This window comes from Jaculus jaculus, chromosome 5 (genome assembly GCF_020740685.1).
Source record: "Jaculus jaculus isolate mJacJac1 chromosome 5, mJacJac1.mat.Y.cur, whole genome shotgun sequence".
Taxonomy (NCBI): Eukaryota; Metazoa; Chordata; class Mammalia; order Rodentia; family Dipodidae; genus Jaculus; species Jaculus jaculus.
The window spans coordinates 97,146,448-97,160,683 of record NC_059106.1 but is presented as its reverse complement, the minus strand read 5'-3'; the positions used below and the strand labels follow the sequence as shown (position 1 = coordinate 97,160,683).

The window sequence follows — 14,236 nt, the reverse complement described above, 5'->3', positions numbered from 1 at the left end:
TGAATTGAAATAAACCCCTTACTTCCATAAGCTGCTTGTGGTCATGTGTTCTTTTCCCTAGCAACAAAATGGGTTTCATGTAACATAGGCTGGCCTTGAACTTGCTATGGAGCTGAGGATGGCCTTGGCCCCCTGATCCTCCTGCCTCTGATCTCCTAAGTAGTGGGATAACAGGAATGCTCCATCACATCTACCCTAGTTTCTAAAATTTTGAGGGGATTTCACAATATGAATCACCTTGTAATTACCTTCCTTCTTTACAAATTTGACTTTGAATTTTCTCTAGACTACAATGTTTGTTCTCATTTATTCACCTGCTCTCACATCCCATATTTTATTATGCTGACTCCTATCTCATTTGTACTCTCCATACTTCTTAGCTTATCTCTTTCTTGGTGACATCATACTAGGACTTCAGGAGGAATTTGTGGTGATTACATGCACTTAATCTACAGTTTATAATTAGGACTTTTGTTTATGTAGACCTCGTCTTCACCATAGAAGTCATACTTCTCAAGGCAGCATGGATACCCTTGGTTACTGGAAATGATGAAGTATAAGGAAGAACATAAGAGAAAAAGCACATCCAGTCCCTGTGCCAAGCTGCTATGCATTGGTGCCGCTCACAGCCTGGAATACAGAAGTGTCTTTATGCAAAGGGCAGAGGTCAGTATAGAGATAGATAGCTGGCAAAGTCACCAAGAATAAGTGACCAGTGTGTGCTCAACCCTAAATATAACATCAAAACCACACCCTGCAAGGTTCAGGAAACTTCATGGAAGAAAAGGCAGAAAAAAATGTAAGAGCACAAGGAGGAGAAGTAGGGCTGTAGTATGCTCTTTTCTGGACACAAGTCAGCTCCACTCACGAAACTCACAAACTGTCAATGTTTCATCATAGATGAAGGAGAGGCCCGCAAGACCCCAGTCCTCCCAGAAGAACTTAGTGACAACTGATGATCGCAGAGGGGAGTCGTGCGTTAGTGGGGTAGCCACTAGTGGGTGTCCCATTCTCCAGTAAATAACCTCCTACCCAAGTGCCTAATTTAACTCAGTGGGTCAACAAATGTGTGAAAGGGCTGGAGAGATGGCTTAGTGGTTCAAGCACTTGCCTGCAAAGCCAAAGGATCCTGGTCCAATTCTCCAGGACCCATGTAAGCCAGATGCACAAGGGGGCGCATGCATCTAGAGTTTGTTTCAGTGGCTGGAGGCCCTGGCGCACCCATTCTCTCTCTCTCTCTCCCTTTCTCTCTCTCAAATAAATAAAAAATTAAATTAAAATAAAATAAAGGTGTGAGCCACTATGCACAGCAATAAAGATTTTTTTAAAAATGAATGAAAGTAGGATGGAACTGTAATGGGAAGAAAAGTTGTTTTTTTTGTTTTTTTTTGTTTTTTTGCAAGAGAGATGGAAAAGAAAAAGAGTAATAGCAGGGGTAGGGAGAGGACACCTAAATGCATTGTATAACTGTATGAAAGTGTCAAAAATAAAATAGGGCTGGAGAAATGCCTTAAGGTTAAGAATCTTGTCTGCAAAGCCTAAGGACTCATGTTCAACTCTCCAGGTCCCATGTAAACCAGACACACAGTGGAACAATCATGAAAATACACACATGTGGCCTTCCTTCCTTCCTTCTTTCTTTCCTTCCTCTCTTCCCTCCTTCTTTCTCCTCTTGGCTGCTGGAGCTGCTTGCTGCCTTCCAGCTTGGACTGAAGACCAGGGCAGACAGTGTCAACTGAACACTGGCGTGGACTGAAGCCCAGTGGCTCCTCAGGACCCTCCAGGCCTTCAGTGCGGGATCGGGACTGCGGTGGCATCTGGCCATGTGGACTGAGCAGCTACCTGCTTCCTTGATTATCAGGCCTGCAACTGCTATTGGACTACGTGTGTCAGGGAGATGCGGGGAGATGCCCCTTATGCAGTTGTCCACAGACTCTAGAGAAAAGCATGAGGACCACTTCGGTACAGCTGGACTATAAAGCCATGAGGCTGGAGATATTGCAGTGGATTAGTAAAGAAGAGAAGATCCTGGTGCCTACACATTGACGCTGAGCAACGAGGAATAAGAAGCGAAGAAAATTGGGAAACAGTGGCTGTTAAAGGAGAAGAACGAAGAGATAAAAATCCTAGAAGCTGGTGCTGGAGATAAGGTTGAGTGAATAAAGCACTGCCTGCGCAGGTGTGAGTACCTGTGTTCAGAGCTCCGAATCTCACCTAAAAGAGAGAAGCTGTGATGCGCTTCTGTAACCTCAGCACACTACTGCAATGAGGGAAGCAGACACAGGAGAATTTCCCAGAAGCTCGCAGCCCAGCTAAGCTTGGCCCACAGAGCAGTGAACAGGGAGAGATCCTGCCTCAAGTGAGGTAGAATGACTGACGTGGAAGTTGTTCTCTGCCCTCCACACCCACGTGGTGGCATGCATGTGCCTGTGCTCACACACATGAACACGCACACATACAACATACACACGAGTACATTAAAAATACTTAAAAGTCCTGGAAGCCAAGGGAAGAAAGTTATACATCGTGACTCTGAAGTTGAGAAAAACCGTGGGCTTTTGGTACATGGAGGGTACTGTGGTCTAGACGAATGCAATTTTAAAAAATTATTTATTTGGGAGAAAGAGGGAGACAGAGAAAGAGAGAGAGAGAGAGGGAGGGAGGGAGAGGAAGAGAGGGGGAATGGGTGCGCCAGGGCCTCCAGCCACTGCAAACGAACTCCAGATGCATATGCCCCCTTGTGCATCTGGCTTACATGGGTCTTGGAAAGTCAAATTGGGATCCTTTGGCTTTGCAGGCAAAAGCCTCAACTGCTAAGCCATCTCTCCAGCCTGCCCAACAAGAGCATTTTGTGTGTGTGTGTGTGTGTGTGTGTGTGTGTGTGTGTGTGTGTGTGTGTAATGACAGAAAAAATAAAGTCCTGATAGGAGTGTGCTGAGAGAAAAGAAACAGAGCAAATCCAGAAAATTATTTTTGAGGCTTGTTTATGAAGGGAAGCAAGGAAATGGGAGTGGGATTTCAGGTCAAGGGAAGATTTGTTTTTCCCCTGCAACAATGTAAAACATAACTGTACGTTTATATAATGTTGGAAGTGTCCAGAAAAGGTGAAAAAATATGATGATGAAGGACAGCAATAACTGCTAGGAGCATGTCCCTGATAGTTGAGAGGGGTCAGAATCTAGTGAGCAGATAACTGCATGGATGGACACCCAGCAGACCCACTGGTGGTTGCAGGTGGTAGAAGGAGTGTGAAGTCAGGTCAGTTTTGTATGTGAGCATGCTTTGATGCTCTTCCACTCCCACTGGAGGCAATAAATAGCAATGTTATCAGCTGAAATTGAGGAAGGATATGTATGAGCGTCCAGTAGCCAAGAAGGGAAGAAGAGAAGATAATGAATGATTGCTGACAAGGGGAGACAGCTGGCTGAATAGGGAAATATATGCACTAGCAGTTCCTGAGGCTAGTGGTCATGAACTTAAAAACAAGTCCAGTTAGCCTGGTTCAATGATTGTCTACAATAATACCCAGCAGGTTAGATGCAGGTATGGGTAGAAAGGCCAATTTAGTTGGCGCTATGGCTTATCCAATTGAAATATAGTGAGGCCAGGCATGGTGGCATCTGCCTGTAATCTCAGGATTTGGGAGGTAGAGGCAGGAAGATAAGGAATTCAAGACCAGCCTCACCAACATAGCATGTTCCAGGCCAGCCTGGTCACTGTGTCAAAATTGAAATATAGGAGACTGCCATCTCTCTAAAGTTCACCTGTGTTGCTTTTCAGTCCCCCCACCTTCACCCCAACAAAACACTGGTCTTTTTTTAATATGCTTATTAATTTATTTGTAAGGGGGGGGGAGAATGAATTAAAATGGATACTCTAGGACCTCTTGCCGCTGAAAACTAACTTAAGACATGCCATTTTGTACATCTGGCTTTATGTGGGTACTAGGGAGTCTAATACAGATCATTAGGTTTTGCAAGCAAGTGCTTTTAATCACTGAGTTATCTTTCTATCCCTGGTCTGGTTTTTAAAAATCACCATAAATGAGTTTTGCTGAGTATCGTGGCACACGCCTTTAATTCCAGCCCTCAGGAGGCAGAGGTAGGAGGATCACCATAAATTCAAGCCCACCTTGAGACTATAGAGTAAATTCCAAGTCAGCCTGGGCTAGAGTGAGACCCTACCTAGAAAAACCAAACCAAAATAAAATAAAATAAAATAAATCATCATAAAAAAAAGAGAAAAAAAGAAAATACACACATGTGCACAGGGGGCACACACATCTAGAGTTCGATTTCAATGGCTGGAGGCCCTGGTGCACCAATTCCCTCTATCTCTCTTACTCTCGCTTTCTTACTCTCTCACATAAATAAAGGCTAATCTTTTGGCTGCCTCAAAAAAAAAGTAAAGAAAATATTTTAAAATTCAAAAAAGAAAGGAAAAGGCATACATGTTAGTATTCCATGATACTATCTTATAACATTTACACACTGGCTCACAAAATAGAATTATCAACCAGCATTCACTTGGAACCACACTCATTTGTCAGTTGGAGTCATGAGTTGATGCCCGAGTTCAGCAAAAGTCAATTGAAATCATTCTGTAAGAATCAATTAGATACAGCCGTGTGTGGTGGCACACATCTTTAACCCCAGCACTGGGAGGCAGAGGTAGGAGGATTGCCGTGAGTTCAAGGCTACCCTGAGACTCCACAGCGAATTCCGGGTCAGGCTAGAATGAGACCCTACCTTGAAAAACAAACAAACAAAAAGAATCAATTAGATATAATGATTTTTTAATACACATAATTATTATTCATCCTTTATATTAGTAAAATATGGTATAGGTATGTATATATATTTGTTTTCAACTTTTTATGAAAGCTGGTTCTTAAGCACTTGTCAGTACAACACTGTATGTGACCATCTTCACACTATAAATCCCATGAGGAAAGTATCTATTTGTTTGATTTCTCAAAACTTCATCATTTCCATTAGCATCAGTACTCCATAAGTAATTATTGTGAATAAGTGTGATAAGTAATCTTGAATGTCAACCTGAGGGGTTTAGAATTACCCTGTAAACAAATTTCTGGTCTAGTATCTGAGGGAGTTTCTAGATTAGGTTGAAGTGTGTGGGGGTTTGAGTGGGAAGTGTCACCCATAGCCACATGGGTCTGTGATTCGACCTCATGCTTGACCCCAGCTTGTGTCAATTTGGAACGTGGAGCCTTGCTGGAGGAGGTTTGTCACTTGGAGTGGGCCTCTGGAAATTTTAGTCCTAGCCCTGCCCCCTTGACAGAGATGGCTCACTTTCTTCCTGCTTCCTTCCAGCTGCTGTGGCAAGATGTGATGCCTACCCTCTGTTCTGCCATGCCATGATGAAACTTCCACTCAAGACTGTAAGCCAAAATAAACCCTTTCATTCCATTTGCTGCTTTTTGTTGGGTATTTTATCCTAGCAATGAGAAGCTAACTGCTACAAAGTAGGAAGATTCACCTTAATTATGGGTAGCAATATTCTATGATCTGGGGGCCCAGACTGAATAAAAGGAAGGAAGCAAGCTGAACATCAATACTTATCTCTTCTCAATCTTCTACCAAGTGACTCCCCACTTGCTGGGCCCCACCTTTAAATTGTGACCAGAAATAAACCCTTTCATCCTTAAGTTGCTTTTGTTGGATGTTTGTTACAGCAATGAGAGGAGTAATTGTTTTAGTTTGAATGTGAAATGTCCCTCATAGGCTCATATGGTTTGAACACTTGATCCACAGCTGGTGGCACTGTTTGGGAAACCTTAGAATATAGAGCTTTGCTTGCTGGAGGAAGTGGGTCACTGGGGATGGGCACTGAGTTTTTATAGCACAGCCACACTTCCCTTTTGCTCTCTGCTTCCTGACTGTGGATGCACTGTCACCAGCCATCCTCCTGCTCCTGCTGCCACACCCTCCCCACCAGGATGGACTGTGCCACCTGAAACTGTAAGCTGAAGTAAACCTTTCCTTCTTAAGCTGCTTCTTGTCCAGTATTTGGTCACAACAATGAGTGAAGTAACTAGTACAGTAACTAACAGAAAATTGGTACTCAGAAGTGAGGTTATTGCTATGATAAACCTGAACAAAAAGTTGACAACTTTTTCAAACTGATCTTGAAGAGGAATGTGAAAGAATTTCAGACTAGAAAAGCCCTAGACTGTTGTAAGTAGAACTTAATGGCCTGTTTTGGTTTAAGTTTGGAAGACTAGAAGGCTAAGAGACATGTGGCCGATGGAGATCTGTTATGGGATTTCAGGACTCTATTGGCAACTGAGTTAGAGAACACTTATGCTTATTCTAGCAAAGAATCTGGCTTTAATCTTGTCTGATTTCTGAGAACATGGGTGACATTTAATTCAAAGGTAATGGACTAATTTGTTTGACAGAGGAAATCTGAAAACAAGATAGCATTCAGACTGTTGTATGGTTACTGTTCACTCTGATCCAGGTCTAGATTGAGAGAGCACAAAAAGATGAAACATGTGCAGTTTGGCAAGGAAAAGAGTATGATAAAATTTAACTGTGCAGACAAAATAACTCAAAAACAGCTGTAGTTGTTAAAGGGATGTGATAGTTAAGGTGTTGTCAACTTGATCTGTTTAGTAATCCACAGGCTGCTTCTAGGAAGGATCAACTAAAGGAGGAGGTCTTTCTCCCAGGGTGAGCCCTTCCCCCAGAGAGGGTGGCTCTGCTCAGAGAGGGACTTGATATAAGGAAGCTCTGGATAGAAGAGTCCCCTTTTTTTTCCTTCCTTCCTTCCACTTGGCTGCCGGAGCTGCTCCCTACCTTCTAGCATGGATTGAAGACCAGTACCGACTAAAGACCAACATCAACTGAAGACCCACGTGGATAGAAACCCAGCGGCTCCTCAGGAAGCCTCCAGGCTTTCCGGTGCCATCTGCAGTGCCGGGTCGGGACTGCTGAGGCATCTGGCCACGTGGACTGAGCAGCTACCAGGTTTGGTGATTCTCGGGCCTGCAACTGCTATTGGACTACTGTAAGCTAATCTAATAAATTCCCTTTTTAAAATAATTCATTCTAGTAATTCTGTTCCTCTAGAGAACCCTGACTAATACAGATTTTGGTACCAGGAGTGGTTCTAGAGAAACAGAATTGTAAGGATGGATTTCTCTAGTGGGTTTAGTGCTATCTGGGGTTGGCTCTCCAATTTCAGTGCTACTAAAGGCCCTACTGGTGATAAGGAGGGCACTAATAATCCATGGTGTGCACTATTTAAAGAACTCCATGAGATAGATGTGTTTGCTGACCCTGACTCATGTCTTGTGAAGAGCAAGGAATTTAGTGACTCTGTATTTGAAACATTTGAATATTTGTGGAAAAGTAAGACCAATGATGAGGCTGGTTGGTTGCTTTTAGTATCTGTGGACAAACTACTGAGGGAACAGCAGAAGCTCAAAAAGGAAAATTCCAAGCTTAAGACCTGCATACATGATCTAAAAGTTTCTAAGGGAGCCCTGGAGGAGAGTCTCCTCTCTAGCCAGAACAGGACTAAAATTGCAGAAAACCAAACCCAAGCTCTCATTGTGAGATTGGCTAACTTGCAAAGTAAACTTAAATCCTAGCCTCACCAACTATCAGAAGTTAAAGTGAGGGCACTGATTGGAAAAGAGTGGGATCCTGTGACTTGGGATGGTGTTGTGTGGGAAGACCCTGAAGAACCTGGGGACATTGAAGTGTTAGATTCTGAAGAAGGTGTTTTGGATGAAAATATGACCTGCCCTCCCTTAGCACCAGTTGTATCCTCACCCCCACACCCTGAAGTATTATCCTCCCCACCCTTGCCTGGGGGAATTCATCCCTCTTTGTCTGAGGAATCAGCAGAAAATGCTGGTGATTCTCAGTTCCCACCCATTTTTGCCTCTAGGCCTATAACCAGACAAAAGGCTAGGCAGGCTCCTAAAGGTGAGATAGAAAGTGTGACACAGGAGGAGGTAAGGTACACTCCTAAAGACCTTCAGGAGTTTTCTAACTTGTACAGGCAGAAGCATGGGGAATATGTGTGGGAATGGATTTTAAGGGTATGGGATGATGGAGGAAGGAACATAAGATTAGATCAGGCTGAATTTACTGAAAAGGGCCCATTGAGCAGAGATTTTTAGATTTAACAATGCAGCTTGTGCAGTTGGAAGGGGTGCCAAGAGTTTATTTGATTGGTTGACTGAAGTATGGCTCCAAAGATGGCCTACTGTGAATGAGCTTGAGCTGCCTGATATCCCTTGGCTTAATGTCGATGAATGGATTAAAAAGCTCAGAGAACTTGGAATGCTGGAGTGGATTTGCCATGTAAACTCATCTTTGCCCCCACAATGGGAGCGACCAGAAGATGTGCCCTTCACTAAGACCATAAGAAACAGATTTGTGAGGGGAGTGCCAGCATATTTAAAGTCCCCTATCATTGGTCTTTTATGTAAAGAAGACCTCACAGTGGGAGCTGCAGTTGCTGCATTAGGTGATTTAGATTAGGTGATTTAGGGTAACAAAGGCCAAGTGGCAGCGCTGAATCGCCAAAGGTGGGGTGAACGTGTTTTTCATAATAGACAGAGTAGACAAAATTATTCACATAAAGGTATGACTCGTATGGACCTTTGGCATTGGCTGATTAATCATGGTGTTCCCAGAAGTCAAATAGATAAGAAGCCTACTGAGTTTCTTCTTGATCTGTATAAGCAGAAAAGTTCCACAGCAAGGGGACATAAAGCCACTTTGAATTATAGCAACAGAGAATCAAGATCTCTTAATCAGTTTCCAGATGAGCCAGTTTACAGATCCTGAGCCCCTTGATTGAAGGGTTGGCCGGGTTCCCTCGGGGAAGGACCCTCCTACAACTGGCAAAAGTTTCAATATTAAACTTACAGCTATCCTTCCTCAGAGGGACCTGAGGCCTTTTGCTAGAGTAATGGGGAAAGGAAATAATCAGACTTTTGGGGGCCTACTGGACACTGGCTCTGAATTAACATTGATTCCAGGAGACCCCAAAAAGCACCATGGCCCTTCAGTTAAAGTAGGTGCTTACAGAGGTCAGGTGATCAATGGAGTTTTGGCAAATGTTAGACTGACAGTGGGTCCAGTGGGTCCCCAAATGCACCCTGTGGTTATTTTCCCAGTCCCAGAATGCATAATTGGGATAGATATACTTAGGAGTTGGCAGAACCCCCACATTAGTTCCCTGACTTGTGGAGTAAGGGCTATTATGGTTGGAAAGGCCAAATGGAAGCCATTGAGGCTCCCACCACCAGGGAAAATAGTGAATCAAAAACAATATCGCATCCCTGGAGGGATTTCAGAAATTAATGCCACTATAAAGGACTTGAAGGATGCAGGGGTGGTGGTTCCCACCACATCTCCCTTTAACTCTCCTATTTGGCCTGTTCAGAAGACAGATGGATCCTGGAGAATGACAGTGGATTATCGGAAATTTAATCAGGTGGTGACTCCAATTGCAGCTGCTGTACCAGATGTGGTTTCTTTACTTGAGCAGATTAACACGTCTCCTGGTACCTGGTATGCAGCTATTGATCTTGCAAATGCTTTCTTCTCCATACCTGTCCATAAGGACCACCAGAAGCAATTTGCCTTCAGCTGGCAAGGTCAGCAGTACACATTTACTGTTTTACCTCAAGGTTATATTAACTCTCCAGCCCTGTGTCATAGCTTAATTCGCAGGGATCTTGATCTCCTGTCCCTTCTCCCAGGGTGTCACGTTGGTCCATTATATTGATGACATAATGCTAATTGGGTCAAATGAGCAGGAGGTGGCAACCACTCTAGAGTTGCTGGTACAGCATATGTGCATCAGGGGATGGGAAATAAATCCATCCAAAATTCAAGGACCTTCCACCTCAGTGAAATTTCTAGTAGTTCAGTAGTGTGGGGCATGCAGGGATATTCCTTCTAAGGTGAAGGACAAGTTGTTGCATTTGGCCCCTCCTACCACTAAGAAAGAAGCACAACGTCTAGTGGGTCTATTTGGATTTTGGAGACAGCACATTCCTCACTTGGGTGTCTTACTCCACTCTATATACCAAGTGACTCGGAAAGCTACTAGTTTTCATTGGGGCCCAGAACAAGAGAAGGCTCTTTGACAGGTCCAGGCTGCTGTGCAGGCTGCTCTACCCCTTGGGCCGTATGATCCAGCAGATCCGATGGTACTTGAGGTTTCAGTGGCAGACAGGGATGCTGTTTGGAGCCTTTGGCAGGCCCCCATAGGTGAATCACAGCGGAGGCCCTTGGGATTTTGGAGCAAGGCCCTGCCATCATCTGCAGACAATTATTCTCCCTTTGAGAGACAGCTCTTGGCCTGCTATTGGGCCTTAGTGGAAACTGAACGTTTGACAATGGGCCATCAAGTTACTATGCGACCCGAGCTGCCCATTATGAGCTGGGTGTTGTCTGACCCACCAGGCTATAAAGTTGGACGTGCACAGCAGCAGTCCATCATCAAGTGGAAGTGGTATATACGTGATCGGGCTCGAGCAGGCCCTGAAGGTACGAGTAAGTTACATGAGGAAGTTGCCCAAATGCCTATGGTTGCTACTCCTGTTGCAATACCTTCTGTCCCCAAGCATGCACCTATGGCATCATGGGGTGTGCTCTATGATCAACTGACTGAGGAGGAAAGATCTAGGGCATGGTTTACAGATGGTTCAGCACGTTATGCCGGCACTGCCCAGAAGTGGACAGCTGCAGCATTACAGCCCCTTTCTGGGACAACTCTGAAGGACTGTGGTGAAGGGAAGTCTTCACAATGGGCAGAACTTCGGGCAGTGCATATGGTTGTGCATGTTGCTTGGAAGAAAAAATGGCCAGATGTGCGGTTATACACTGACTCATGGGCTGTGGCCAGTGGTTTGGCTGGATGGTCTGGGACTTGGAAGGAGCACATTTGGAAAATTGGTGAAAAGGACATTTGGGGAAGGTGTATGTGGATAGACCTCTCTGAATGGGCAAAGGATATAAGGATACTTGTGTCCCATGTCAGTGTTCATCAGAAGGTGATCTCACGGAGGATGACTTTAATAATCAAGTAGATAAGCTGACCCATTCTGTGGATAGTGGTCAACCTCCTTCCTCAGCCAACCCTGTCATTGCCCAATGGGCCCACGAACAAAGTGGCCATGGTGGCAGAGATACAGGCTATGCATGGGCCCAACAACATGGACTTCCACTAACTAAGGCTGACCTGGCTACGGCTACTGCTGAGTGCCAAATTTGCCAACAGCAGAGACCAACTCTGAGCCCCCGATATGGTAGTGTTCCTCGGGGTGACCAGCCAGCAACCTGGTGGCAGGTTGACTACATTGGACCTCTTCCATCATGGAAAGGGCAGTGTTTTGTCCTTACTGGAAGAAACACTTATTCTGGGTATGCATTTGCCTTACCTGCACGTAGTGCTTCTGCCAAAACTACCATCTGTGGGCTTACAGAATGCCTCATCCACCGTCATGGCATTCCACACAGCATTGCTTCTGACCAAGGAACTCACTTCACCCCCAAGGAAGTACGGCAGTGGGCTCATGATCGTGGAATTCACTGGTCTTACCATGTGCCCCACCATCCTGAAGCAGCTGGCTTGATAGAACAGTGGAATGGCCTTTTGAAGAAACAGCTACAGCACCAACTAGGTGGCAACAGCTTGGAGGGCTGGGGAAGTGTCCTCCAGCAGGCTGTATATGCTCTGAATCAGTGTCCTATATATGGTACTGTTTCTCCTATAGCCCGGATTCACGGGTCCAGGAATCAAGGGGTGTAAATGGGAATGGTCCCACTTACCATCACCCCAAGTGACCCGTTAGCTAGATTTTTGCTTCCTGTTCCCACAACCTTACAGTCTGCTAGACTACAAGTCTTAGTCCCAGAGGGGGGAGTGCTTTTGCCAGGAGACACAAAGAACATTCTATTGAACTGGAAGCTTCCCCCTGGTCACTTTGGGCTCCTAATGCCCTTGAGTGAACAGGCTGAGAAAGGAGTTACAGTGATTGCAGGGGTGATTGATCCAGATTACCAGGGGGAAATTGGGCTGCTCCTCCACAATGGAGGTAAGGAAGAGTATGCCTGGAGTGCAGGAGATCCTTTAGGGCATCTCTCAGTGTTACCATGTCCTGTTGTCAAAGTCAATGGACGACTGCAACAACCCAATAGAAGTAGTGTGATAAATGGCCCAGATCCTTCAGGAATGAAGGTATGGGTTACCCCTCCAGGTAAAGAACCAAGACCTGCTGAGGTGCTTGCTGAAGGTGGAGGGAATACAGAATGGGTAGTAGAAGAAGGCAGTTACAAATATCAGCTAAGGCCACGTGATCAGTTACAGAAACGAGGACTGTGATTGCAATGTTTCTGTCCTGCCTTAATAACAGAGTGTTTGTATCTACACCAATATTAAGATTATATCATTAGCTAACTGTTGAATTTATATTAGACCCATTGTATTAGAAACTAAGCTTGTGTTGGGGGGAGGATTTTGCGGTTCCAGTTGTACGTGGGATAGTTCTGCGATGTTAGGCGGAATTATGAGCTTGTTACTGTTTTCATTTGGAAAATAAGTATGATGTAAGGAGACATGATTTGATGCCAAGTTGACAAGGGGTGGACTTGTGATAGTTAAGGTGTTGTCAACTTGATCTGTTTAGTAATCCACAGGCTGCTTCTAGGAAGGATCAACTAAAGGAGGAGGTCTTTCTCCCAGGGTGAGCCCTTCCCCCAGAGAGGGTGGCCCTGCTCAGAGAGGGACTTGATATAAGGAAGCTCTGGGTAGAAGAGTCCCCTTTTTTTTCCTTCCTTCCTTCCACTTGGCTGCCGGAGCTGCTCCCTACCTTCTAGTGTGGATTGAAGACCAGTACCGACTAAAGACCAACATCAACTGAAGACTCACGTCGATTGAAACCCAGCGGCTCCTCAGGAAGCCTCCAGGCTTTCCGGTGCCATCTGCAGTGCCGGGTCGGGACTGCTGAGGCATCTGGCCACGTGGACTGAGCAGCTACCAGGTTCGGTGATTCTCGGGCCTGCAACTGCTATTGGACTACTGTAAGCTAATCCAATAAATTCCCTTTTTAAAATAATTCATTCTAGTAATTCTGTTCCTCTAGAGAACCCTGACTAATACAAGGGATAAGCACCCACTAAACAGAAACCTCTTGCTCCACACTGGGACAGAGGAAAGGTCCCCCGAAGACAGAACTTCACCCATCAAAGGCTCCATCCATGAAAACACAAATATATTTGAAAACAAAGAGCCTAATCTGTGAATACTGCAGAAGGGATCCCATTGTCAAAAACAGCAACCAAGGAAAGTGATTCCCCAGAGTCAACCTTCAAGGAACATAGAAGCTGATACAGTTGTGTTTCAAGGGCTACAACCTGAGCTGGTCACAGAAATTGTATATCAGTTGCTTTCTCATTGCTGTGACAAAATGCCTGACCAGAAGCAATTTATGGAGATAAAGGTTTTAATTCAGCTTACACTTCCAAAGGATAGAGTCCATCAAGGTGAGGAAAATATGGCAGGCCAGAGGGATGCCAACACCACACTGTTATTAGAAGCAGACAGAAAGAGAGATAGAACAGCAAGTATGGTTGGGCTATAATCCTTCAAGCCTTACCCCCAATGATACACTTCCTCCAGCAAGGCTCTACCTCCTAAGGGTTCCACAACTTTCCCAAATAGTACTACTTGGCTGGGTTCAAACACATGAGCTTATGGGGGGACATTTTACATTCAATCCACCACATTCTGCCCTGACCTCACCCCAATGGGCACAATGGCCATGGTGTAATGCAAAATGCATTCACTTCACCTTTAAAGTCTCTAGTTTTTACTAGCCCCAACACTATTCAAAAGTCCAAAGTCTCATCCATGACTCAAGGGTCTCTTAAGTGTGATCTACAATTTATACACCTCTAACATATAATGGCACAAAATAAACATTCTCATTCCAAAAAGGAAGAATGGGGGCACAGTAAGAAGAGACTGGACCATAGTATGACTGAAACCTAGCAGGATAAACACAAAATCCTGCAGTTACCCGACTGGTATCTAGGACTCATGTTGAAATCATCTCGGCTCCAAAAATCTTAGTTCTACCCCTTCAGGTGTGCTGACTATAGCCTTTCTCCTAGACAGGATCAGCCTGAGCTCGTTGCTTTCCTTGGCAGGTATTGTATGGTTCTGGAATCTCTAACATTCT

The 14,236-nt window shown here is 44.8% G+C and overlaps 1 protein-coding gene across 1 annotated transcript; it reads left to right on the top strand.

The window, feature by feature from the left end:
• Nucleotides 1-8,910: 8,910 nt before the first annotated feature.
• Nucleotides 8,911-12,378, top strand: LOC123460642 (the record flags this gene model as incomplete). The annotated part of the gene is given in 3 exon segments (XM_045149045.1): nt 8,911-9,741; nt 9,743-11,054; nt 11,057-12,378. Coding segments are annotated over 3 exon segments (3,465 nt in total), but the record flags the coding sequence as incomplete, so codon positions are not given.
• Between the last annotated feature and the right edge of the window lie 1,858 nt (nt 12,379-14,236).